At 49.9% G+C, this 27,955-nt stretch overlaps 1 protein-coding gene, 1 long non-coding RNA gene and 1 other non-coding gene across 3 annotated transcripts in view; all 3 read right to left on the bottom strand.

Annotated features, from left to right (window-relative positions):
• The window catches only part of SEC14L1 (SEC14 like lipid binding 1), a 43,198-nt gene extending 39,162 nt beyond the window's left edge, over positions 1–4,036 (bottom strand). The window contains exons 1-2 of the mRNA XM_033002444.2: positions 3,929–4,036; positions 2,318–2,408 (exon numbers count right to left, since the gene is read on the bottom strand). Coding sequence (XP_032858335.1) covers positions 2,318–2,380 — 63 coding nt within the window. The 5' untranslated portion in view covers positions 2,381–2,408; positions 3,929–4,036. The remainder of the gene's footprint in view (positions 1–2,317; positions 2,409–3,928) is intronic.
• An 18,417-nt stretch (positions 4,037–22,453) lies between these two features.
• Positions 22,454–25,661, bottom strand: LOC116964092. The gene is made up of 2 exons (XR_004408548.2): positions 25,449–25,661; positions 22,454–22,594 (listed from the first exon to the last, which is right to left on the bottom strand). It is a non-coding gene; the product is annotated as an uncharacterized LOC116964092 (long non-coding RNA).
• LOC116964098 lies at positions 25,216–25,394 on the bottom strand. Its single transcript, XR_004408553.2, has one exon.
• Positions 25,662–27,955: the final 2,294 nt, after the last annotated feature.

Below are 27,955 nucleotides of genomic sequence, written 5' to 3'. Positions count from 1 at the left end.
CGGCACAAAGAACACCACTGCCACATTGACCAAAGATTTCTTCGAGAGGCTTTTTACTGACAGCTGAGCATCTCAGTGGGTATAAAGTTCTATTTGAGGTCACATTCTCTCAAAGGTTGGGTGCAAATAAAGAGGGACAGCAAAAAAAAAAACAAAAAACCCAAACAAACACCAAAAAAACCCCAAAACAAACAAAACACATTGTTAAAGTAATTTGTTGGGTGCTTTAAATTCAACCTTGGTATATATCAGGATGTGTTTCTCCTTTCAGAAGAGCTGCTGGCGCTATTAAAATAGCATTATAGCACATTTTTGTTCAGAATATGCAACACGGTACTTCCAGTATAGTGAGCACAAAATCGGATACAAATTTCCTTTCAGAAATCCTTCATCAACTTACACAATCACTATTCCAACCAAGGGAAAACAGTAACAAAAAGCAAACTATTATTTACTGTTTATATTCTTTAAAGAATTTGGCTCATGGAGGCACTCCTCTACATAATTCTGAAAATGCATGAACAGTTTTGATAGATCCCCACCAGGAAACTTACAAGTTTTAAAAGCCAGCAACAGAAGCGATATGGCAGGAGGATGTTAATCCAGTGATCACATTCTGAACAAGTTCAAGTGATAACTCGCTGCCCTGACATAGATGAAATAAATCATACCTATTATCACTAATCTAAACTTCTAGTCTCAGTAAGCATTCTGCTCAGCAGTTTCTTTTTATAAACATTCTTCTCCTCTTAGTTCACTGTTTTAATTTTTCAACTATTGTTTTATCCTAGTTGCATATGTAGTATAGGTCTCTTTCTTTCCAAAGGAGAAAAATTTTCATGTAAGAAAAGAATATTTGCTGCAGATTATTCTTCAAATACTGTCCCCAAGATACAGAAGAACTCAAAGTTCATATTAATAGTCAGAAGTGTTTCTAATTACACCCAATAAAGCATTGTGAAAAACCCTGATGTCAGCATTTGACTCAAAATATCCCTGAAGAAATAACTTAAAAGAATTGCTGCCCTCAATTCAACAGCAAGTTAAAGACTCATTAGTTCAGCAAACAGCCAGAGAGTTTTGTCCAAGAAACTCATTTTAGTTGACTGATGTAAGAACAAAAAACAGTATACTTCACTGAAGGCTAAAGTTACTCACACAATCAAATGTAAATTAGAAACCATCTGAAGCCTAGCCATCAGAGTACAGTAAGGTCCTAAAAGACCTTAAATAAATCACAGTCAGATTTCTCACCACTCATGAAAATGATCACTCTGACTTGAAGTGTTTGCAAGAGCAAGATCTGCATGTGTAATACTGGAGACAGCTTTAGGAATAAGATAAAAAGAAACTGAAGTATTTTGTGTGGAGTGATCTAATCCTTTTTTGCCCTGTGACTGCAAAGGAACTGTTCTGTAAGGAACACTGCACTCCAAACCATGTGATCTATATAAATATTTACACTATGAGCACAATTAAAATTCTCCTCTGAAGCCATTAAACATAGTATTTTCAGCAAGTGAAACAAAATAATTACTATTTAGATTATTATTTATTTTTAACTGGTTTTATCAGGTAGAAGCTGACCTAACTGCTCTCCTCGACTGCTCTTTGTAACTCATGAAAGCCACACAGCTGTGGTTTTGGCTGAATATACTTAAAAATGTCAAATACCTACTTCCTTTCTGTTTTCTAAAAGAAAAAAAGAGAGGCAGAGGGGGAAAGAGAGAAAGAAGAGGGAACTTAATCAGGATTTTTTTTTTTTTTTGTTACTATTTGTAACATCAGCACACAAATTAGCAATCATGCACCCAAGAGGCTTTGTTCATCTCTCTGGCCTCCCTAGAAATCTTTTTCTTTCCTCCCCCTAAAGCATTACCAATACTCAGAATGCTTTCTCCTCTTTCATTCAGGCTTATCCTTGCTCTCATGGCTTTTTCTGTGCTCTCTAGTCCTGTAAACTCTATAGTGATGAAGACACAACCACAACAATCTTAATCAACGTACTTGACAGTTTTTCCCATGCTAGAATAGATTGTCCCCAGTAATCAACTGGGAAGTATGCTTCAAGCCTCCTTTTGCTCTAACTTGAAAATAAATCTATGAATAAATCTAAACTTTAGAAGAAAAAGAGAACACAAAATATAAAAAAAATACTCTAGATAGAGAAGAAACAATCAAAACACATACATCTCTTATTTTGTATATCATTTCAAATGTTAATGTTCTGCAGCACCTATCAAATGGAGCGCAGTAAGTACTTAGCAATAAGAAAGAACTGTCAAGGAAGAAAATTACAGCAAAAATTAATACTTACAGCCATAATTAACTCAAAAGGGTGTTTATACACCCGTACGGGGGATTGATACTTCTGCACCATAGCTGCAGTTAGTAAGATCAACTCAAACCTGAAAAAGAAATTTTTAAAACCATCTGTCAAATGTAGGAAGCCATTTTCAACCTTCTCTTACAATTATTCTGTGTGTGACACCATGGTAGCAGTTCCACAGGAAATCCTTCAAAATTCCTTGATGACTTTTTTTTTTCCCAGAAAATACAATGGGGTCCTGAAGAGCTATGTATATTTTTGTCAGAAATGACTTATCATTTCTTCCGAAGATGACAGAAAATTAGCACATTTTCAGTCCGCTTTTAGTAACAAATCTTCAACACACTTATGACTCTTCATCAGGATGGTGAGACTTCCTGTGCTGCTGCTGAGAACCAAACACTGACACATACCAGCTAAAGGCAGGAAAGCATCACCCAGTTCCCCCGCATGGTAAGTGGGCTGCCTTGCTTATAGGTCACTCTGAATTGGAAGTGGTTTTTTTTTAAAAAAAAAAAAAGAAACACAAAACACAAAAAAGGTGGTTAAAAAATATACCAAGTGTTAAACCCCCTTGCTTCCAGAAAGGAAGAAAAAAAAAAATGATCACTACAGCACACTGATATAAAGAATTTTCTTCATTGTTTCCAAATCAGATTAAAAATTTTGAGAAACCTAAGAGATAGCCAGGGAGAAAAACTTAAAGGAACTACAAACATCCCAATATACAGCCAGGAAGAATTCACTAGGGAAACAGACATTGTACCAATGGCTTTCTGTCTGCTTTCCACAGCAAAGTGCTTGACCCGAACTCTCTTGAATGCAATTACATTTATTGAAAAATACTGGCAGTAGTCCTTGCAGATGAAACCATGGGCTGCTAGCCAGACTCATTTTAGCAAGAAACGGTTTTATTACAATAAGTTAGTTCTACTTCTATTTTTGTAAATGTGTTCTCACGTTATCTACAGTGCTTCTGGAAAGCGTTACCAACTCCAGCTACGGAGTACAGCAGACGGGCACGGCGCTTTGTCAGACACCAGCAGCAGCCAACAATAAATTTAAAAGTCACAAGAAAGTTCACCCGACATCCTAGTCGAGAGGAATTTACCCATGACTACCCTGCATTTTTTTTAAAAAAAACGAAAACACCTGAATCAGCAAAAAAAAAAAAAAAAAAAAAAAGCCGCAAACCCTCTCTAATCCTCAGACAAAAAGAGTTATACAACAAAGACACTCAACGTTTCTTTTCACCGCTGGGCAGGACAGCGATGCCTTCGCCCCGCCGGGCCGGGCCGCGGCGGACACCTGTGACCGGGGGGAGCCGGGCAGGGCGGCCGGCCGCGGGGAGCCCGGCGGGGAGGAAGGAGGACGGGGCACGGCTCCCCAGGGCCGTTACCCCCCGCCACACCGGGAGCGCCGCCCGCTCCGCGGGGGCCCAGCCCGCAGCCGCTAACGCTGAGAGGAGCCGGCGGGAAACTCGCCGCGGGGGACAGCGACGGCGGGCTGAGGGGAGCGGGGGAGAAGAAACGAGGAGCAGCGGAGGCAGGGAAAGGGGAAGGAAGAGCGGGGAGGAAGAACCGGCACGGCGAGCCTTACCGCCTCCCGTCACGACGGCCGGCCCGGCTCTGGCCTCATGCCGGCGCGGGGCGGCGGGGCCGCCGGGGCCGCCGGGGGAGGGGCCGCGCCCGCCACGGCCCGGCGTTACCGGTGACGGGGCGAGGGCGGGGCTTGGCTCCCGGCCAGCGGCTGCGCATGCGCGGGCGCCGCCGCGGGGGAGGCGGGAGGGTGGGCTACGGGCGCCTCCTCCCCCTCCGTCCCCCCTCGTCCGACCCCGTGCGCCTGCGCGCTGGAGCTGATCGGCGCCTCCGGGGGGGGGGGTGGGGGTGGCGCATGCGCAGTGTGCGGCGCGGGGGTTTACCTCACGGCCACGGGCAGCCCCTGAGGGCTCGGCGTGCGGGATGTGGCGCTTTTCTGTGGGCGCCTCCCCTCAGCGCTGGGGTTTGGCATATAACGCTCTACCGGGGCCCGTGGGCCAGCCTGTAGCTCCTCAGGGGCTCTGAGTGGCTGCTGGGTAAATCAGAAGCAGGGGGCGAGGTTAGGTCTGAAGCACCCAGGCTGGACACCGAGCCTGGTGGAGGGGTGTGAGGGCCCAGAGTAACGGCCGCAGCACGGGGCGGGCGTGGTGGTGTCACTGGGCGCTCTGGAGTTGTGGTGCCAGGCTGTGGGAAGGAGGAACAGGAGAGAAACTTCCGAAGACCTGGCTGGGGCATAGTGCTCCTCTGTTGAAAGGGAGAGGAACTGCAGCCTGGCATCACAGATGGTATCTCCTGAGACAAGTACTGTATCATTTCATTAGTAGCAAGCAGTTGCCCCAATTAGTCTAATCACCTGAGGAGGTGCTGAACCTGTCCCAGGTCACTGCTTGAGCATCTTTCTGCCTCTCATCTGTCTGTCCTTAGCCAGCACTCAGCAGGCCTGGGGTGCTTTGCAGTTTGGGATGTCTGAAGGAGTTCTGTCTTAGACCGTGTCTAGCATGGTTTAACCATGATGAGCTAAAAGCAAGGAATACAATTAGTTTTGTACAGTACCAGTGTATCACAAACTGTGTTAAAATAAGAACTAGAAAATAAGGGGCCCATGCCTCTGTTCCCTTCAATTGCCCTTCTATTAAGGCAATTTGTTTACCCAGAACATGTTTTATTACTGGCTTACTCTCTCCAAAAATAAATCTTCCTACTAAAACAGAGTCATTATCCTGTCCTTTTGATGCAATTCTTTCACTAGGAAGGCTGAATTTGTGGTTACTGTTAATGAGTGATTCAGCTAGAGCTCTTTCTTACACAAACCATGTGTCTTTTAAAGCTAGTCAAGAATAGTCTGTTTGATCTGAAACTAGTTATTACAAGAAGCTGTTTAATCTGTTGAGAAATTGTTTCTCTGGATCTAGTTTCCGTTGTGGCACTTGGCCAGTTGCCTTCATGTAACTGAAGTTAACTAGTTAATCTAGTAGCTGTAATTAGATTGAGTTATCTGATTGATATTCCTTGCTATTATGCCTGTAACATCCTTTTCCTGCTCTGAAAGCCTGAGATACAATCCTACCAGCATAGCAGGGCGAGGAATTTACGCCCACTCAGATTCCTCTTTGTTCATAACATTTCTCTCTTTAGATTCTGGGAATTGTTTTAATTCTTACTGAATGCCACTATTCTACTTAACCATTTGGCCATATGACCCCCAAAACTTTGGACATTTAAAGGTATTTGGAGTTTATTGATAGAGTGAAAGCATTAAAATGAAAGTCCATAATTTAATGTTTAAATCAGTGATGGTAGTGACATCTTGCCTGTTTTCCTCAGAAACAATAACAAGATAGACACAAAAGAAGAAAGTAACAGGTTGAAAATTTTTCTATTTTTGTTTATATTCCTATTACATCTTCTGTTACAGAAGCTCCAGAAGTGCATGGTTAGATGGATATAAATGAATAAATGGGTGGGTGAAATGTTTAAGGAAAGCTGTGAGGCATGTCGAAGACTGATGCCCAGAGGACACAGGCTGAAAATGCAAATCATTCAATATTTTCAGAAAATTAGGAATCCAGCTTGCTAGATATGAAGGGAGGTTGGGCCTTAGGGAGGTTATGCAAGGTCGGTCACTCCCCACCATCTGAACACATTTCCTGGTTTGCATTCCTCCGGTTTACGACCTTCGGTTATACAACTCTAAACGCAGTCCTTTGTCTTGTTTCAGGCAATACTGCCATGGAAATTAATGAGAACTATTGGTAGTAAATCCTTTATTATTAATAATAACTACCTTAAAGTACAATTGCCTGGGAGCAGCGCAGGGCTGGTATATACAAGAAAAGATTCATAACGCCTCTGGGCCTTGCTGTAATTCAGTTGCAAGCCCCTGGAATTCCAGCAGGCAGGGACTTGTTCTGGTTTCTTTTGTTTGCATCCCAGAGAGTGAATAAAAGTGAAGTGGTCTTGGCTTCTTACTGTCCAGCAGGTCTCATCTTTGCAGCTTTTGTACTAAAGAGAGGAGGCTGTTAGGAGTTCTCAACAAGAGAGAACACCCATTTATTCAAGGTCTTCCTGCTAAGCTGTACGTTTACTGAAAGTATATGAAAGAGGGATGAGGTTTTGAGTTCAGATATACTGAAGTTCTTCAAGAGCTGTTCCCTAATAAATCAATCCCATCTGAGTTGGTGGAATTTTTTATATACCACTGGCTACATTGAAATAAATGCTTGCTTCCTAAACTTTTAAAACCATTAAAAAGGTCCCAAATGATAAAATTTCCAAATAAAATGAGCATGATGACTGACAAACAGCTAATGGGACAGAGTTGTGCCCTGGGGACATGCGATTCTGGTTTACACAGAGTTCTTATTAAATGCATTATAGGTACTTAGCTACGTGTCACAATTTTTTCTTTCCCTTGTCAGTCTAGGAAGCCAGTATCTGGCGGTGCTGGGTATGAGGTGGTGTGAGTTCCTTCACTCTTTTAAAACAAGTAACTCTGACACCCAAGTTCAGTCCTCCAGACACAGACCTGAATGTGCACATCTGTAACAGCTGTACATATTTCTGTAAGCTCCCTGTATAGCCTGTACTGGGGAAACAGTACACAGGAGGAGACATTTCTCCACATATCTCTGGAGATCTTAAGACCCTTTGTAATGGCAGGGAAGATACTAATAATCCCAATATGCAGATATAAATATTGAGGCTCACAAAATGTCATAGGAAAACTCATGCAGTAAGTCAGTACAAGAAAGCAGGCCAGAGCTCTCCACTTCCAGGGTGATCCCCTTATTCCCAGACACTGCAGCCTTTCAGCTCAGCGGTAGTTTTCCACCATTGGCAAGATTGGGAACAAGGTAAAGTATCTCCAGACCGACCTGTGACCAGAGAGGTGATGTTAATGTATGAAACCGAGAAGGCATTAAACTCTTGTGCTGGGTTTTTTGTTCAGGATTAAATCAGCCTGAGTTTACTGTAGTTTAGTGCAGTATAAGTGAAGGTGTATTAACTTTATACCATTGTTTGATTTATCTGAATTTACCCATGTGTCATGGTGTAGAAATGCTCTAAATGACCTTGTAGACTGGAGCCCTGTATGTTTTGATGCTACAAATAGTCAGAAACATGTTTTTTCCTTCTCAAGTGAGTGATAGGAAAATTGAATTTCAGGCTGGGAGCTGGCCAGAGACACCAGCTGCCAGCGCTTGGACTCCAGCAGCCAACATCAGAGCACAGGCACCATTGGCACAGCAAAGGTTACACAGATAAACTTTAGCAAATAGAACTAAGTCCTGATTCATAAAATACGTGGGATTAGCATGTGGAAAGCATCCCAGCCCTTATCCACGTCCTCTCATTGCAAAGCCAGTAACCATATGAGGCTTCCTGCAGTGAACTCGGTGTCACCTCTCACAAGCAGCACAGTGCTAAAGCAAAAGTGAGCAGGTGGTGCAGGGGGGGGCTGCTAGTACAGAAATAATTAAAGTGTGAGGAGCTAGTGGAGTGTATATTCTGGATAAAGCATAAAATCCAACACTCATTGCAATACCTGTGTTGGATATTCGTAACATCCAAAAGGTCGATACCACAGTCTTCTTGGGGGAGCATGAGGAGGGAGAGACACCCTTTGGGGCTCCCGCAGGATTATTTTAATTCCTCAGACATCGGGAGGTGGCACAGGGAGGGCAAAATGTCAAAGGGAACTTACCCCCATGACCTTTTTTCCAGTATAAAGGGAAAAACACTGGGATGATAACTTATTTGCTGGGGTATTTTATTGTTCCTAAAGATGTCATGCTCATAATACAGGGAGCTGGTGTTGCAAGCAAGGAAGGGTTTGCTGGGCTGTTGGAAGTGCCCAACTTTTCTAATTGCCTTTGGAAACACCCCTTGTGCCCCTGTGCCCCTGCCTGGGAGCCGCCTGGTAGCTGCCTCACTGTGAACAGCCTGTTACCACTCATCTCTTTAAAAGAGTTAAAGGACTGCCTGGATCTGATCAGTTCATTAATAACACCTTTCAGTCCTTAGAAAAATATCAGTCTCAGCCAGGAGGCATAGCAAATTGAAGGATGAGTAAATTTCCTATAAAAATATAAACAAAGGCTGTTTACTATCCCTTTGACAGTACAAATAGTCTCATCTACTTCAACAAGCATTGAATCAAGGTCACTCACTAGGTACAGACTTTGTCCCTGTTTGCCTGTAAAATGTTCTTCTTTTTTTTTTTTTTAATACCAGAGGAGTCATAGGAAAGAATTACTTATTATTAAAAGTATTCTACAAATCCAGCTCCTTTCAAAGTACGCACTGACTCTACCAGTACTGGGTTCGCACCCTGTGGGCGAACACTGGACCCTTTCACTGGAGCTCCGTCGGGACAAGCCGCCTCTGTGGCTGCTGCTCTGCCAGCGTAACAGTGTGTGTGCCTGTATAGCTTATTCCCGTGCCTGAAGGAAAACGAGGCATATCATTATGAGGTACTTGGACACCAAAATAACTACCAGTATAGCCATTTCAGGGTTTATTTTTTTAAATCACACTATCTGTGGATCAAGCCTGTGCTGGCAGCCTTCATCCAAGGATCTCTTAGAAAACACTTGAGAAACTTAAGTCTTATGATGCTATTTGCAGGCCCTAGAAATGGTGCTTATCTTCTCCGATCAGCAGAATTCTTTGTATGAATTCCGGTCCTGTATCCAAGGCAATCTCATTATTTGCTATACACGCTCGATCTGCTTGCTAATTTCTTTTTCCTTGTCACGGGGGAGGAACCTTCCTGTGCTCCACAGGCGTGCCTGTGTTTGGGAGATTAAAGAAACCAAGCAAGATGCATAAAAAATGTCACCCACTTGCGGCAGAGGCAGCCTGAATGGGGAGTGCAATTTAGAGACAGATGTTCCTTCCAATTGAATGGTCTGTGTCGCTGATTCCAGCGAATTCAATGCCCCTGAAAAGTGTGAGACGGAGGGCATTGCTGAGCAGAGGGCTGGCTGCACCCAGGGAGCTGGCACGCTGCAAGCCGCAGCTCTGCTGATTTTGACATGGCTGCAGCATTAATCTGTCTCGGCCTCAAGCACCACTGGCTGACTCTCTGCCCTGGAATTAATTTGGCTAATGTACCACAGGATGGAAAGCCACATTTGCAATCTCTTTGCTGGGCGAGACTGAACAGAGATTGATAGCATCCTCTATCTCTGGATAAGTGAACTGGTAGCAGAGCTCCACTGAAGGGATACCCACCGAGAGTTTGGCTCTATCTCTATGGATGAGAGATGATATATTTAACACCTCCTGGCTCTTGTAGCTGTCAGCATGGGGCAGGGGGAGCCTGAGAAGAGAAGGAAGAGGTGAAGTTGCCTTTTGAGTCAACCACTGGCTCTACAACACCTGTGCAAGTGGGATGTGTAGGAGGTTTTTTTTTTTGGGGGGGGGGGGGGGGAGCAGCTTCCAAATAGCAGTCTCAAAATAACTTGGTTAATGAAGGGGATGATCTTTAGCACAGGAAGCCTATTTGCAGTCTTGGTTTCAAGCTGGTAGCTACAGACTAATGTGTGACCACTAAGTATTTCAAATTAGCTAATGAACAGCTGTTCTGTTGGATTTGCTCTTGGTCATAACCAGCCGGAGTCTGAATTACACAAGAGCCCAATGATGAAAAGAACCAATATGCCCCAGTACAACTCCCTGGTCAGAGACTGGAAACAAGCTCAGTGCTTCCGTAATGCCCCATCCCTGTGTGCACCTGGGCCTTTGCTGCACCACTTCCAGGGGGAGGAAGAAAGGAGAGGGCTCCTGAGCAGCCAGGAGGTAGCAAGAGGTCAGATGAACATGGCAGCGGTGGGAGCTGCAGCAGCACCAGCCGAGCAGAGGCAAGACCCCCAGGCTCCAGAGAAGCAGAGGACAAATCTGGTTCACCCAAAGCTGACATCACATCCAGCTCGGGAAGCAGAAGAGGGTGCAAGATAGACAAGGATGATGTGGGAGGGAGATCATTGTGTAGCCACCAGCGCTCCAGCTAAATTAATTTAGTCTCTCAGTTGGTAGGAGAGGACTTTCTGAGGGGTGCTAGGCACCCCTTTACCACCACTCTGTGAGATGCAAGCTCCACGCCGGCTGAGGAGCTGTGTGCCTTCCCTCCCCACCACTGCCGTGGCAACATCCAGCAACAGGCACATTCAGCAACACACAGAGAACTACAGGTGTTTGCGAAAAACCCATTAGTACATGGATGGAAGCCACATCAACACAGCACTGCTCAAACTAACCCAGGAGAAGGCTTTAAATGTAGGCAAGCTAACTGCCAAAAATAAACCCCAACCCACCCTGGCTGCTGAGCTGTGCCATGGGAACAATATTGTGCATATGATCAGATTCAGCAGGACACAAGCAGCCTAAGGGTCTTTTTACATTTGGCTTGAAAAGGCTGAAAATAGCACCCCAAACCACATTCCCATTTTGCATTGCTATCTCCTCTGCCTGTTCTTATTCACTGGCACTTTTACATGCAAAGCAGGATTTGGGATCCAAGGCCTGGTAATTAGACTCCAGCCCAGCAGCTGCAAGTGGAACAGCTGGAGGTGTTATTTTTACGGGTTATTAATCGACTCCATGAAAAAAACTGAGTCCAGCAAACAGAGAAAGCCAGCAAGCCGCAGTCCACAGCCACATGACAAGGTCTTAGCGACAGAAAAAGATAAAATAGAAGAGAGCCCAGTATCCTAAAGCCGATTAGTTATAGCAATTTCTCCAAAGCTAAATATAGAAAAAAAAATCCTCCCCCATCTTCAGTTCCGTTGACAGAGATGAGAAAGCACAAGGAAAGAGATAGAGAGAAATTTCATTTTTCACTTAACCCCCGCTTGGGTTGCAGAGAGAAACTGCTGCTTTGGTGATGCTCCCAACACTTAAACCCAGATTTCCCTGGCAGCTACACCCCGACCACCCCTTTCCTCGGCACTATCAAGCACAGCTGCATTTGCTCCAGCCCAGACCCCGCTGCTGAGCAGCATCACCGCGCTGGGCAGGGGAGCAAAGCCCGGTGCCAGCCCAGCGCCCGGTCACGGCCGGGCCAGTGCAGTCCCCAGCACCTCTCTGCCGGGCACAGACGGGTGAGCTGGCAGAGCCTCCCCTTCCCAGGCACTGTTTGCCTCCCTTCAAAGGGGCTGAACCACCCACACTGCCCAAAACCAAAGCAGGAGAGAGCCAGGAGACCTCCTGCCTCCAATTCTCCTCCCTCCCTGACTTTCCTGCAGCTGGGGACAGATGAAGCCACCTGGGGCCAGGAGAGAAACTTGCATCAGTGGCCAGAGTAAGGAAAAGCTCAGGGTGTTGGTGGTAGGAGGGAACAGGACCTGGGCCATTGCCTCGGTAAAACCTACTGCATATCTCCTTAGACCTCAGGCAGATAAATAACAGGCGACTCCAGCAGAGATGCTGAGAAGCCAGGAAACTGGCAGAGCGTTTCAGATTTGTGGGAAATTAATTGAGCCCTTGTCTGGATGCTGACAGCCAGCAAGGCCCTGTCCCCAAGACAGCCCATATTGCTGGCCCAGGCTGTGGCCTCTGTGCAGGCCAGAGGTTTAACTTCTGAAAATAAATCACCATCATACAGTGGTGGGGAAGCAGCACCTCTCGCAGAGGACAGCCAGGTTCAGGGCTCCTGGGCATGGCCTGTGCTGGCAGCCAAAGGGGAGGGAGAGGCAGCAGAAAGGCCGCTGCTGCTTTGGACCAGCCTTGCCAATATCTTGCCAAAACTCAGCCCTAGAAAGCCCCCTCCGCGGCAGTCCTCAGCAGGAGGCAGAACAGCCCTGTGTTCCATAGGGATTTCTTCCCACTTTTATCACCCATAAAGCAAGAGGAGCACCAGAGGCCACCACAGATGTCTCTTCCCAATGTTCAGCCATAAAACACACAGACAATGGTTAGAAGAGGGGGATATTTCTTTCCAACCTCCACCCTTGACGCTAGCCACCCCTTCTGCTGGGTTTGGGGCATTTTCAGTCCCTCCCATGCTCCCAGCTGCACAGGCTCCATCTCTGGAGGTGGCTGAGGGAAACCTGCGTGTTGTAATCTCATCCTTTGGAGACCACTTCTCTGACGTGCAACCGATTCCCTTCGATATACCTTCAACATGAGCATGCACTCCTGCACCCAAGCCCACCCCTGGCCTTGCTGCCATGACCGCCTGCTTTCTGTGCCAGCCTGGAAGTGCTGGGACTGTCCTTGTGTAGGAAAGCTCCTCTTGGAAAGCCAGCTCTGCCACATGCTCTGAACTGGGAAGAGCTGTTGAACCTCCTGCCAGGTGCCAGCACTTCATTCCTGTAGGATGGGGTTGTCTGTTAGTCCTTTATTTCTTGCTGCTTTGCCTCAGCCGCAGTCTGTCTGCTCTGCACACAGTATTGGGGTGCACAACCCTCCCCAAGCCTCGACAAGGCCATGGGGATTCCAAAACATGGTGGGTTTCATGCTGTTACGTGGCCTGTCCCCAGGCTGGAGATCCCCAGAGGAGCATCAGCTTCACACAGAGAAAGAGGCAGAAGTGACAGAGGGGCAGGGACAGCCCCACAATAGGATTCCCGTGGGGAAGGCAGAGCTGCATACCCAACTTCAGGGCTGCAGGGACACATCACCTTTCCCCTCCACCATTAATTCAGCTGAACCAGGCAATTGCTCCGTGTCTGACAACATGGGAGCAGTTTTGCTCTCTGTCCCTGTGGCAGCTGCACGGAGCCCCCCGACACTGCCTTTAACCGGGGCCGGTGGGCAGCAAACACGCTGCCATGGGAAGGGAATTCAGCACCAGCTCCATGACCCGACTCAGCCTTGGGGAGATGCATGTTGCTCGTGCATCAACAGGTCTGGCAGTACCACATCCCCCCAGGGTTTTTTTCCTTCAGAAGACTCGGTATACGCCATCTGTGCTACCATCACACCTCTCCACAAGATCCAAAGTTGTGGTTGCACAGGGATAGACGGCACTTTGGGGACAGCAGAAGGGAAGGAAGCTTCTGCGAGGGGGTGTCAGAACCACCGGTGACCTCGCTGCAGAGCGGAACTGCAGCCAGCCCCCAGGATGGCAAAAGTTTTGACTTCCACAGTGCGGGCTGAGGATTTGAGAGCAAAGCACATCAAGAGAGCTGAAGGAGAGTGACATTTTCTTTCCCAGCTGCTGTATCCTTGCCTACACAGCCGGTGGGATGACTCCATACAGCTAACGATGCAACGTGATTAGTAAACAAATGAGGCATTTGCAACACGAAGGAAAAAAAAAAAAAAAAAGAGGAAGAGAGGCAAAAAGCAAGGGAACAAGCCACATTTCGGGATAGTAGCATGCAGCAGTGAGCTCTTTAAAAATCTGCTGAGGAAGGCACTTGCACAACACATGGTTTGGGCAGATCAATGAAGCTGCAAAGTGGCCTGCTCCTGGCAGGCACACAAATCCACTTTCTAATGAAATTTACAGCAAGCAGAATTTAGGTCACTACTCAGAAACCTTCAGTTTATTCCAGGCAGCTTTTTAAATATTTAAGAAAGAGCTGTCAAAAGAAGCCTATTCACCTCTGGCTGGAAGGTCCAACTTGGAGCCATGGCAGATTTCTTAGACACAGCTTAAAAAAATATATGTTTTTAAGCTACAGCTTAAAAATTACATATTTTTATGCTGTCTTTGATTGCCCCTTCCCTTCATCATCACAGCACAGTGGTTGAAATCAACTCCTGGCACAGATGGGAACCAAGGGCCCAGGTGATCCTCAGGCTGTACCCAGCCCAGCCTTGTCCCTTCCGTGACCTTCCTGCAGCCTGTGCTCTCCCTCCAGCAGTAAATGCAGGACTTGATCTGCTGCTGAAGAAGACCAACACTACAGCCAGACCTAAAAACAGCTCTCAGGGGAGCAGCTAAAAGCAGCCTCTTAGCAGAGTTGAACCTTCGCTAAAGGCTGAGTGATGCTGAGTGGAAGGATCTGGGCTGGACTGGTGGTTGCTAGCACTATTCCCAGATGTCACGCTTCAAGAGACCTGCTGGAGCCTCTTCAGTGGGTGGTGGAGCGGGAGGAAAGCTGGAAACCAGGCAGTTGTCTGGCTCTTTACCCAGCAGAAGTGGTCACAGCCCCAAATCTCCGTGCTCTCAATTCCTGTACAAATCAGAGCGAAAGCACAGACATTTCCGCTTCTGACAAAGCGAAGTTCAACCCTTTGCATAACACACTGATGGTGTTAACCAATTCCTGTCCCAGCTCAAGGTCCAGCCTGCCACGCACAGACCTCAAGGCTTTCCCAGCCTAAGCACAAACCCGGAGCAGAGGAGGAGAGCAGAAGGTGGCCTCAGGGCACGGCCGGGCTCCCGCGTGTGGCTGCATGGTGCCGATTCCCAGACAGCTCTTGAGGACTGACCCAGCAGAGGAGCAACGTGGCCTCATGGCTACAGAGGCTGAGGGTTTAGTGTGAGGAGAGAAGCCACCTCCAGAGCAAGACACTTGCTGGGACGTGCTTTGGAGGTCAAAGCAGTTTTCCCCACTGCTCAGCGACTCACCCCACCTTGGCTGCCACCTGCCCACCCCCAGCCTCCATTCTCTGCAGCCAGGGCATCTCCCCTGCCCACATGGGACCTGCTCCCCTTTCATGGGGTCTGGCTTCCCTCCCAGCCTGGCCCCAGCACTCTGGATTTGGCCTGTCTGCAGGTGAGCTAAAACATGGGTGCATATGCAAACACCTCTCCCTCCTTCCTCGTTATTTTTGATTTGGACACATAAATATCCATTTCATGCTCAGCTGATGACGGATTTGCTTGGCTGAGTTACGACCCTGGCTGCTGCTCTGCAGCTGGCTTTGTACCAGGAGGACACAGTTGGTCTCTGACCTACCTTCCATCATCAGTGCTGGGCTTGGATGAGGACACCAGGATGCGGCTGCTGGGCACCGCAGCTGCATGCAGCGTGGCACCATCCACCGTGGCGTTGGTGTCCTGGGTTGAGTGAGTGGTGGAGTTTTTTGGTGGCAGGGGAGGGGGCTATCAGGGCGGCCCCCTGTGAGAAGCTTCTCGAAGCTCCCCCAGCTCCAAGTCAGCTCCACTTCTGTTTGGGAAATTGAGCCAATCGGCTGCGCCTCTGCGATAACGTATTTAAGAAGGGACGTGGTGACGGGCAGTGGGACTGGTGAGGAGGAGTTGCTGCAGCTGCGTGAACACCAAGGTCAGTGGAGGAACGGAGGAAGAAAGGAGGGGGGGATGTGTGCCAGAGCAGAGACCCCCCTGTACCCTGTGGTGAGACGGCAGGGAGGCCCCCCCCGCCACCCATGGAGATCTACGGTGGAGCAGACATTGATTTACAGCCTGTTGTTCCTGCTCGGCTGATCAAGGTTCTGTGCCCGAAGAAGGCCGGGGTCTCATGGAAAAAGGCAGCCCCGCTGCTGTAATTCAGTGCTGGGAGGATTGCAGCATGCGGGGGAGTCCCACGCCGGAGCAGCTCGGGAAGGGCTGCAGCCGTGGGAGGGAATCCAGTCGGAGGAAGTTAGTGACCCATGATGGAGCAGCGTGGGGAACGCTGCGGCCCATGGGAGGAATTCATGTCGGAGAAAGTTTGTGGAGGACTGTCTCCTGTGAGAGGGGGACTACGATGGAGCAGGAGGAACAAGTTCCAGACACTCCCCTCACCGAAGATAAGGGAAGTGGCAGCGCTGACTGCACCCCCCATTCCCTGCCCCTGCACCACTGGGGGAGGAGGTAGAGATATCGGGAGCAGAGCTGAGCCCGGGAAGAAGGGAGGGGTGGGGGGAAGGTGTTCTCAAGATGTGGCAATGCTTCTCACTGTCTTACTCTGTTATGTGTTGTTAGTGTCTGTAATAAATGTATGTTCTTTTTTTCTTCCCCTAACGAGTCTGCCTTTTGCTCGTGATCATAAAAGGGGGATTTTCCCCCATCCCAGTCCTATCTTGAACCCCAAGCCTGGCTCTCTGTCCCTTCTCATTGCCGGAGGGGAAGGGAGAGAGAGCTGCTGCATTGTGGTTGGCTGCCAATCAGGCCTAAACCGCGACAGTTGGCAGGCCTTTCCCTCTGCTCTGCGAGGCGGTATCGGGGCACAGCCCAGGCTGTGCACGGAGAGGGACGAGGAAGAACCAGTGGTGCAGAGAAAATTCCGTCCCTGCACAGCTCCACGAGCCTCACTTTCCTCCGGACAGCTCAGGCGGGACCCTGGCTCCGCTCAGCCCTCAGGCTGCGAGCACATGGGCGTCTGCCCTTGAGTCAATTCACACCGGTGCCCATTCAGCCAGGTCGCAGCGCTGGCAACAACGCCCTTGGCTGGAGAATCTCGCAGGAGGGCTCAGGGCACTGGTGGTCCCAGGGCACTGGTGGTCCCAGGGCACTGGTGGTCCCACTGGCTTCCCCACTCTAGAGCTAGGATCCTGTCCCTTGTGTGCCTCCACGGAGCTGCCTCCCCTCACCCTGCCTCAGGCCTCCTGCCCGCAGCTCCAGGAGGGGAGAGCACCAGAAACAGCAGCCGGTTGTTCTGTGTCTGCAGAAAAGGGACCCACCAGCCGGGCCATGAAAACCTTGCTTTTCTCATCTGTAAAATGGAGTAAGCCAAGCTCCCATGTGTGGCCAAAGGCACCGGCTGCTCTTTTGCTTCCTACCTAGGGGGAAAAATGCTCAGCATCAGGTGTCCCACAAGAGGGATCACATATTTTATTCCATCCCGTAGCCAGGGGAAGGGCACTTTCATCCACCTTTTACTCCTAAGATCTCACAGGTTTCACACTCTGCACCCCTCCCCGCTGCAGCTGGCTGCAGGAAGCAGCAGGTCCTTTCTCCCCTCAGCCCCAAAGGGCTGCCCTCTCGCCTGGGAAACAGGGCACAGATTTGCAATCCAGAACATCATGCATGGACCGGTTAAAAACAAACAACCCAAGTGAGAGCATAAAGCAGATTCCAGCAAAATCAAGGGAGCCCAGCAGAGCAGGGTGCCTCACTGCAGGTTTTATTTTCATACATCTTTTATGGTCTCTTGGCCAGTCACAGGTTTTCTATTCCACAGGAAATTCCAACACTAAAAAAACCCAAATCAGGCCAAATTCAGAAGGTTTGGTTTGCGGGTTGGGGTTTTTTTTGTTTGGTTTTTTTTTTTTTTTTTCCAGAAACATTAAAGAAAGAGGAAGAAGCTGTAATTCCGGATCAGTAATTCACTGATCAAGGGATCACTGGGATCAAGGACTGTAAGAAGAAACACTCACAGCATCACGATGTCCCAAACTTTCTGTACCCAGGCAGCATCTTTCAGCCTGGGGATACACAGGAGATGGCCAGACCAGGGCTCTGTGACCAGGATTCATTATTTAGGAGGAGAACCCTCATCCCATAAATAAAAACAACCCCCTTAAACCTTGCCTGGAAGAGAGAATAATTATTGAGCCTGAAGAACTAATCTGATGTGGAAAATCAGGGGAGGAGGCTGGCTCTGTCCTGTCCTCCATGCCTTGTGCTGCCTGGCGAGGAGGGAACGGTTCATTCTCTAATTTAAGCTGGGCCTCTGGTTCTGAAGACATTTCCAATGGTGACATTTGGAAAGCCCAGAGGACCCGCAGTGCCCACTCCAGCCAAGCAAAAGCCATCAGCCTTGCACTCAGTTTTGCTGAGAGAAGCCTGACAGCTCACATCACCTTCTCAGACTGATTTTCCTCTTTTTCCATTTAGCAGATCCTGATGAGTCTGAAAAAACAATGAGTGTGGCTGCTCTGGCCCAGCAGGTCATGCAGACTTTATCAAGCACAAATGTCCTTATCAGGCCACGTTGGCAGGTGGCAGAGCTGTGTGTGGCACTACCCCTTATCACCAGTGTCTATAAGCACAGCAGAGAGGGCACTGACAGCTTTTACTGCACCTGCAACCAGAGCTCTCCAGTGGAGAGGCTTTCTTTTTATTTTTTTGTTTTTTTTTTCTGTTACAGAAGAAATAAAGTTATTATAGAGAATTTGCATCCCAATCCAAGAGTCCTGATGTGAAGTTTTACTTCTGGAAAAAGTTTTGCATCCAAATGGGCTGAAAACCCAAGTCATTCCCCACGGATGCTACCGTGCCGTGGCTGACCCTCCCGTACGGCAGTGGTACCACAGTGCTGCCGTGGGCTGGGGCGCTTTCCTGCCAGGGGAAAAGCATCAGCTGTATGTCAGAAAGGGCAGTATTTCCTGAAACCCAAGTGCCTTGACTCTGCCATCCTGCATTCAGGGCACATATACCCATTTTTGTGATAAAGATCTGGCTGCCATCACTGCAGAGCTGCCTGCTGTCCTGGGCAGTGCTGCTGCACAGCTTCAGCAGGGATCAGATGCTGCTGGCTGGCTGGCAGAGCTCAGGGCTGACCTCCACAACGAGATCTCCAGGGCCTCGAGTCCAACAGGATTTTTCCCTGCAGTAAGAAAACCACTGAGAAGTTATTAAAAAAAAAATAATCAAATTCCATGGTTAGAAGCAGGAGAGAAGATTGTAAGAAATGTGCTCGGTGCCCTGGGTTTATGTTGTAGAAAGGATCCCAATCTCCCCACAAAAACACAATGGGCAGAACTTTTTCCAAAAAGCCACGGGACGCTCAGAGCATGACCTCACCAGTCAGAAATGGAGGAATCGAGAAAGCTGTGCACGGGCAGCAGGCTAGGACAAGAAGAGCCAGCAAGGCTGTAGCTCCCCGACCCGCAGAGCTGATGTAAGGGCTTGATGCTGCCAAAAGGCAGAGGTCCGGCTCACCCAGCGCCCACCGGGACCTTCTGTGGGCCAGCCTAGCTCCTTAATCCAGCAACAATAAAATTCTTTTCTGCCAGGCGGGTGAGTTGCGTCAGCTCCCCGCGAGGAGTAAGAGCCAGCCAGAGCTGGGCAGGGTAAGCACTGCAGCGCCTTTCCCGCAGTGACAGGCTGCTGGAGCAGCTCCTGTCCCTGCGACCCCAGAGCAGACAGAGGAACCGTGTTGGGGCACAGGCTGAAATGAGCAGAGAAATCCCACGTGCTGGGAAACAGAGACCCAAGAGTGTAAGGGAAGAGCAGAGGGGAGATGAGCTGCCTGGGGTTGGAAGAACAGGTCGGATGCTGCAGCAGAGCAGCCCACCCACCCGTGCAAAGGATTAGAGCTGTTCCTGTCCACAGAGCCGTTTTCAGGCAGGCTGATGGAGCTGGATCAGAAGCTGCAGAGCCCCGGGGACCACATGGGGCTCTGCTGTGTGGGGAGGGAAGGCATCAAGGCCGGGGCAGGGTAAAACAGTGCATGGAGGGCCACCAGGTCTGTGACCTGCCAAAGAGCAGCGTTCCCTCCAGCAAGCAAAGACCTTTCCTCCAACAAAGCACTCTTCCTCTCAGCTCAGGGAGCACGTCCAAGCAGATAACTCATTGCTCTGGAGACTCGTGTACTCGTGAGATGAGCTATTCTTACCCGCGGAGGAAGGAACGGCTTGCAAACAGCACAAACAAGTGCAAGGCTCGACCTTATCGCAGCACGCAGGGTGCAAGTGGCAGACAAGGCTCCTCCAAACAATTACTCATGCTTTGATGGTCAGGTTGTGTTTGCAATAACACGGAGCCACAGTGGTGGCCAGAGCACTTTGCGCGCCACCTCCTTCACAGCTGGGGAAGAAAAATAAATGGCACGTGCTTGGGGAGCCGGAGCAAAGCGCTGGTTCAGGGGCCAGACTGTGTTTGGGTGCAGCTCACACATGGACCCCCGCCAGCACCTCTCCTGGGTGGGACCCTCTGCAACACCTGCAGAGCTGGCAGCCACCCTCACATTGCCCAGCACCAACCTGCTGGGGATGTGTGAAATCCTCAGAAAAGACAAGCTGTTTGACACTGTCCACACAGGCAAGGGAGAGCAGTGAGGGAGAGGGGGACAAGCACCTTGTTGACCCCTGGGTTTAAAACCATTTCCCTTCTGGGACAGTCTGGAGCTAACCATGGTGGGGAGTAATCCTGCCCAACTAGTGGGCAAAACAAGTGAAACAGCACAGGCTTTAAAACATCCACGATACCAACACTGACTGGCTCGGGTGTTTGCCTGCTCTGTCTTGGCAATAAATTCTCAGTTGCTATTTAAGAGGCTCACAGCAGCTTCAACTCATAGGAAAACCCAATGGGCAACGGATAAGCAAACCCGGGCTCACCCATCTTCCCAGGGCCACGAGAGGCTTCGGGGCAGGCAAGCAGGGACAGGGGATGTGTCACCCTGCCCCAGACAGGCACAAGCCGCTTTTACAATGCAATTTGAATCACTCCAGCTGATAAACAAGTAAGATCCTTAAGCACGATTTGCAAGTTACACAGCCCCAAATATCCAAGTGACCCACTTCTCCCAGGTCAGTTATGCTTTCCTCAGATGAATGCTGTTTACAATCTCTAATCCACTTTGCATGTTGCTTAAGCAGAGACCTCAGCACACTGAGCCAGCGGAGGCTGTGTGCTGCCTGTACCTGCCAGCCCAAAGAGGCTTTTACTGTAACAGTGCTTCTAGTGCAACTAATGACATCAGCTGCTGGACTGTTTCCACAGCAGGACCCCAGGAGAGGCGCTGGGACGGGCTGGGGACCACGCTTGGCAGTCATGTGCATATGACCACATCAAGACACTGTGTCCCACAGGGGAGCTGGGGAAAAGCACGTTTTTTCTAAAGGCAACTGGCGATCAGCTGACCCATTCTGAATTAAAACCTTCCAAGAGAACATTGTTTTTGCAAGAAGATGTAAAAATTTCCTTGAAAGCAAAGGCAAAAAAGCCATTGCAGGACCGCCCTTCCCACAGGCACCCCCCCACCCTCACCACTCGCACTCCTCAGCCCCAGGAGCACCACCCCATTTCGGCTGCCTCCACCCTGACACCCATCCGGAGCAGTAGCCAGCAGACACCATCCTTTGGCCACTAACCACTCCCCACTCGGATGTGAAGATCAAGCTCCAAAATGTCCACGGACCCCAGCCACTACCAGTAGCCACAGAGCAGCGCGTGCTCCTCCGCATCTCAAGCTGCAGCAATCACGTACCCACGAAGATGCCCTGCTCTCCTCTGGGTGCTCCCAAAGCACTGCGAGTGCTGGAGCAAAGGCAGCGTCGCTGGGTTTGGTTCTGCTCAGGAAGTCATTCTTGTGACATTTAGAGACAAAGTTGAGCAAGGGAGAAATCCTGTACTTGGCCAAGGAGCCAGGGTGGCCAGCACGAGCTGAGCAGCTTCTGTGACACCTCCTATGAGCACAGGGAACACACACAACCCACGAAGTAGCTGGGGTTCACAGCACTTCATGAGTGTTTCACAGCATTTCACAGGTGTTTCACAGCACACTGGCCTCAAGCTTGGCTGGGCAGCCTTGCAGATCGAGTGGAAATTCCCTCTACCTATGAAGGGAAATCTAGGAGCCAGGCTCTTTGCAACCTAAGTGAAAAGTTTCTACTTGCTGTTAGCAAGGGTCCATTTTGTACCCAGGTGGAAGGAAAGGGAACTTGGCATGTGCAAGTTAACCCTCTAAGCAAGCTCTCCCAGGTACCCACCCCTGAGGTAGGCACTAACCGTACCAAACCTACAGCAGAGCTGCCTCCCCCAGGCACACACGCTCATTGCTTACGAGTCATTCCACTGGCCAGGGCCAAGCATCATCACATGGAGCGCCCGGCGAGCCCGGCTGATGGTTATATAATGCACAAGTAACCTGGGCTGCCGCCAACGCGCAGCGCCAGGATCCTCAACGGGAACATAATCCTGCCGCAGCCTCGCTGCCTGCGCAGCAGATTAAAGGAAGGAAGTCTCCCAGTTATCCAGTTTCTGTGAAACTAAACCATTCTGCAGAGCTTCACACCCTCTAGTGGAGATGGGAGCTTGGCACGCTGAGGAGATGCTCTCAAATCCTTCAGTAGAGCTGAATGCAAGACTGAATTACCCCTACAGATCCCCAAAGCACATCTAGAGCACTACACATCTCCCGTGCGTGACCACCCCGGGCACAAGTCACAAGGGTCAGTGTAGAAGCAGTTTTATATGCCTACTTGCCTGTAAGCACAATTGCAGCACATTCAAAATCTTTCCACTTTGTTCACACACAACAGCAAGTATTAAATATGAAAAAGGAAGAAAGTCAACTTTGAGAACTGGATTTTATTCATGTTTACCATCTGATTAGGCAAAACTACTTTCTATAACCTAAGAAGACCACACAGGTATAACCAAACTGCAAGGGCAGCACTCTCACCATCCTGCAGAACGATCTTCTGGTCCAGCCACCTGAAAAGAAACGACCAGGACGTTCAGCCGCAGCAAGCCTGCTGCAGGGAACGCTGGGCACAGGCACCAGAGCTGCTCAGGGCACACGCCACATAGTCAGACCCCACAGGGCTGTCACAAACAGCTCGTGATCCAGGGCCCCCTGAAAATACCTATGTTGCATATTAACTGAGAGCTGACAGGAAAATCCTAGAAATAACTTTTTAAAATTACAATTCTTTAAGCTTAGAAGATACTTTTCTGACTTATATTCAACTCTTCCCCCCTTTACTAGAAACCTGACAAGTTTTAAGTATAGCAAAATTTCTAAATTTTGTATTTAAATGATAAATATGGCTTATTTTCCAGGTGCAAACAAGATGAGGATACTGGCAATCACCCTATCTAGGGCTCCACATGCTTTATTCTGACAGCCCATATGGCCAAAAATACCAATTTGTAACCCAGGGAAGAGTGATATTAGTGAAAGGGAAATGCTTGTGTAAATAATAAACTGATCAAAGATGTCAGTCTGCAGCAGTACACAAGTGAAATGTCTTCTAACTGCAGCCTGTCAGACAGCTCTGCCCAGGTCAGTTCAAGATCAGGAGACAAAGCAGAAAGGGAGAATTGGTTGTAAATTCAAAGCACAGGACTTTGCATCTGGTGAAGAGTGCAGCTTTGCTCGGTGCAGGGTCAGGGTGTTGCCAGAAATGCAGATAGGAGCGAGACCACTGTCCTACATGGACCCACCTTCTCTGGATCAGCATCAATTGTAACATCTAAGAAAAGCCATATCTCACCCCCATCTCTCCTTAAAATCCTTCCTGATACCAATTCTGCCATGAAAACTTCCAACAGCACACCAGTGCTAATTGCTACTTTTGGCACCATCTCCTTTCCAGCTGGGGGAAGCTATGCTCCAGCCTCCCGTGTCACGGTAACATAAGGCTGCCAGATCAAGCCAAGCCCACGCCTGAGCATACCAGGCACGGGAACACGGCTGCATTTCTGCCAAAACAGCCGTAACGCAGAGCCCAGAGCTTATGCTGGTTCACACTGACAGCAGAAGGTCCGATGTGTGGCCTGCAGAAAGCCTGCCAGCACAGCCTTAACCCCCTAGAGCGGTCCGAACAGATCAGAGCTGGCAAAGTGAGCTTGTACTGGATCAGTGTTGTGTGACAGGGACACAGCACTGGGGTCTGGCACCAGCAGGCCCCAAGCCAGAGATGCTGCTTCCTTTCTACTGAGGAGGCACAGTATGAATGGCCTTTCTTCAAAAATATACTTCATACTGTTGCGGTTACCCTGGCAGAGACAGGTGGAAAAAATTCACCACCTGATGAACAAAGAGTTAACAGTGAGTTTGTTAAACCATCAGGCTCCCAAATTAACACCCCACTAAAAGTATCAGGGGCAGTTCACACATCTGGTTAAAACTGAAACTGGACAGACCAACAGCATATTAGAGGTCCTAGGACAGACTCATCAGTCAGGTCCCTCTAGCTCAGGTGCTGCTGGTGTGCAGTGCCCCTCTTTCAGATTTGACTAGAAATGCAGCATCTGGCAGCCTCTGCACAGCCATGTGCACACTGCGCTCTCTGCAGCACAGCAGAGCTCCCCCACAAAACAAAGCTACTGTGGTAAGGAGGAAGGAGGGGCAGAAAAGTTGGTTTTCCCTCCTGCAAACTACACAGTCCTTCCTCTCCATCCCAACCTTTGATACTGTTAGCTTTCCCATAGCTTCATTAACATGCTAGAAAGTTACTTATTTTTCTCTCCTCTGCTTGTTTTTGCTGCTTTCTTGGGTTAAACCTGCTCACAGATAGGCCCAATAAATTCCAGTGCCAGGTCAAGGCAAGCAAAGAAAGCATTTTGCTGGGACTGGGGGCAGGGAGGGTGTCCCATTTTAGCAGCAATGAAACATTCACTTTATCCCAAACTGCACTGAAAGAGCTTGCTGATTGTCAGCAGATCAGTTGCAGCCACACACAAAACACAGTCTAATAGCAAATCTGGTTTAAGGAGCACCTTCTCCCTCCTACCATCTGACAGCTCCTCAGTTGTACAGGAGCAACCGTCTGGGGTGACCTCACTGTGAGCCAGATCACCCAACCAACACCAACAACAAGCAGGAAAAGTGCTTTTTTTTGGGGGGGGTAGGAGGGCGGGTGGGAAAGAATTATCATCAGAAGCCTTTGGTGCCAGGTTCACAACACAGGCCTTCCCCGCTCCCCTTCCCATGCTTGTGAGGGCATGTGCTCGCCTGAGCTGTCACCCCAGCTGAACTCCCCAGCTGCAGGAAGAAAATCAAACAGTAAAGAAAGTCACAGATGTAACGAGAGCAAAGTACACTATTTCCAAGACAGCCTTACAGTTTGCTCTAGTAAAGAAACCACTTTATAGGTATACCCTACTACATGGGGAACAAAGTTTTGGAATTCAGGTAGTACCAGTGAAAAATCAAGGGAAAAAAATATATGTGCAATGTATCTAAGTTCTACTTTCCACATCTATAAAATCTGCCTGCAAAGGAAGGGCAGTATCAATTTAACTTTGCTAGATGATTTTCAGAAGAAGATCCACTATACATTAAAGAAACTTAATCCAAAAGCTGTCTTCCCTTGGCTGAGGGGGCAGCCTGTTGTATGCAGTATCATACATGACCATCAAAACGCTGCATGGATGCTCACACCTGTTACTGCACAGGATGAAGCCCAGCACGGAGCCCGCCTGGGAGTTGATCTCGGGCGCGGGTGGGGCTGGCTGGTACGAGGCTGGGCTCACTGGCCCCACCACCAGCAGCCCTTCCCCAGCCCCCTCGTGCCCCTGACGCAGGCGGGGGTCACAGGGGACTCACCCAACTCTCGCTCACCTCACGAATGGAAGCGACAACGCAGCCGGCAGCCAGGGCTGGGGCTTGGCCGGGCCTCGGCCTCGGCAGGAAATCCCACTGCGCTCTGAGTTCTCTGAGTTCTGGGAAAACTCACAGGAAAAATAAACGGTTCCAGTCCGGCCACCACCGCTCGCCCCGGCCACCAGCCCCCCCCGCCGCACCCCTCGGGCCCGCCGCAGCCCCCCCACTCCATGGCACTCCTCCCCGCCCCCCCGCCTCAGCCCCCCCTATTCCCTGGCACTGTGCGTCCCCCTCAGCCCCCCCCATTCCGTGGCACTGCCCCTCACCAGCCCACCGCCTCTGTGGCACTGTTTGTCCCCCCACAGCCCCTCCATTCCATGGCACAGCTCCCACTCAGCCCCCCCACTCCCTGGCACTGTTTGTCCCCGCCCAGGCCCCCCCCCCCCCCCCGCCATGTCGGGTTTGTCCCTGCACAGCCCCCCCCGCCATGTCGGGTTTGTCCCTGCACAGCCCCCCCCGCTCTCCCACGAGCCCCCTGCACTGTCCTCAGCCCCACTCCGACACCCCCCTCCCCCGAACCCTCCAGCCTGCCCCCAGGCCCTCACTAGACCCCCCACACTGCCCCCTTCCCGAGCCCCCCTGCACTCCCCACAGCGCTCCAGACCCCTCATCCCCCTCACATCATGTCCCCCCACAGCCCCCCCCCCCCCCCCCCCCCCCCATGCACCCCATCCCCCACTGCACCCCATCCCCCCCCGCCAAACCCCCCGGCCCGCCACGAGGCCACGCGCAGCCGGAACCGTAGCAAACCCACAGAGAAACGAAGCGAAGGCCAGAGCGCCTCGCAGCAACACTTCCGGCCTCCCGCGGTCCTCCAAGCACTGCCTTAAAGGGCCAGCGGCGGCCTGACCGGCGTCGCTATGGCAACCGGAGGGGCCCGATCCAGGCCCGAGGGCGGCGATGCCGGGCCCCGGGGACGAGTAGCCGGTTGGCGAGTGTCCGATTTGGGTTTATATTCCCCCAAAAGGCAAAATCTCCGCATCCGGAGAGTTCAGAGGCTGCCCTTGGCCAGAGCTAAAACTGCACTGGCGTTAATACAGACTAAATCAGTGTTTAAATCTAATTTTCTGCTGATGGTTTTCAAGGCCACCTGTTTATGTTGAATTGTGCTTCACTTTCAGTGGCTCTGACAGCTCCGCTTGTGGCTAAGTGAGGGAGGCTTTTCAGCACGAATAAAGGTATCTCGCTCATGTAATCTAATCACAAATTTCCTTCCAAGACATTTCGGTATAAATATCCCAACAGAAGAAAAACACCACAACACGCAGTGTAATAGCTTTCTTCCTGATGGCTCATTAAAAATGAATAAGCGCTTAGTTTTATTTCCGCAATAACGCACTTTGGCAGACTTTTATAAAATATAGATACAGGTCTAAATCATATGTGTAAAACCTGGATGGGAAGAGGGGTTTGCAAAGCCGAGCGCCGCGCTGGCAAACGCCCATGAACGACCCGGTGACAACGGTTTGTCCCAGCAGCCCGGCCCCACGCCGAGCCGGGGCAGACCAGCCCGCGGGCTGCGCAGGGCAGTCGACACTCTGGGTCCCCGTTAGTCCATGTGCAGCCTGTGCCCTGCCACCCGCACGCTGCTCGGAGCCTGCTCGGAATACTAATCTGTTCATTTTCTTGTGATTTTTCTTCTGGCGCTTGTAAACACACAGGCGGAGTGTTTTACAAATACCGGGGAATGTCTTTCTGGTCCCTATGAAATCAGAGGTCGTGATCTCCATCTTGCACGCACAGAATTGTGATCGGAAGGGATGAATGAAAACATAAATGCCCACAGATTTGAGGAGCTCACGCTGCAAAACCTGTTTCTGTGTTTTTCAGGGTACAAAGCCCTCTCCTCCTGCCCCTCAACCTGTGGTCACCAGCCGAGGGATATTCATCTCTCTCCCAACATAGCCTGGATTTTCCCGTGTTGCTGGTTTGATGTTAGATGTGGTAATGCTCAGTCATTTTTTTTTATTATTATTATCAGAGTGAAAGCCTTTAACAGTGCGAGAAGGCACCCAGAGCACGGTGGAAGAGCCCCGCAGCCAGTCTGCCCGAGGCTGGACCACAGTAGCCACATGAAGCTCCTTGCAGGGCCAGAGGAGCCAGCCAGGCTGCACAGGCACCCCGAGCACCCTCACAAAAGAGAAGGGCTTTTCCGGCAGTTTTAGAGGGGCTCCATGACCCTCCCAACACTGTTCAACACCAGCCTGGCAGGGAGGTGCAGGAAGCAGCCGGACACCCCGCTCCGGACAGACACCCCTTCGTTCCGGGTCAGTGCACCAGGGCGGCACGTGTGTGCAGAGCCTGAAAGCAAAACCGTTTCACAGCCGATGCTGCACCTTTGCCATGTCCCTCTCCCCTCACACACCCTCTTTTGTCCTTCCTCTTCATCGCAGCGCTGCTGAAAGGACCCACGGGCCCATGCAGCTGCCCAGCACCGACCAGTTGGCCGCCACACACCCCCGTGC

This window comes from Tyto alba, unplaced genomic scaffold, assembly GCF_018691265.1.
Source record: "Tyto alba isolate M040663 unplaced genomic scaffold, T.alba_DEE_v4.0 Super-Scaffold_39, whole genome shotgun sequence".
Taxonomy (NCBI): Eukaryota; Metazoa; Chordata; class Aves; order Strigiformes; family Tytonidae; genus Tyto; species Tyto alba.
The sequence above is the reverse complement of the archived record's forward strand: the minus strand, read 5'-3'. Positions and strand labels throughout refer to the sequence as shown.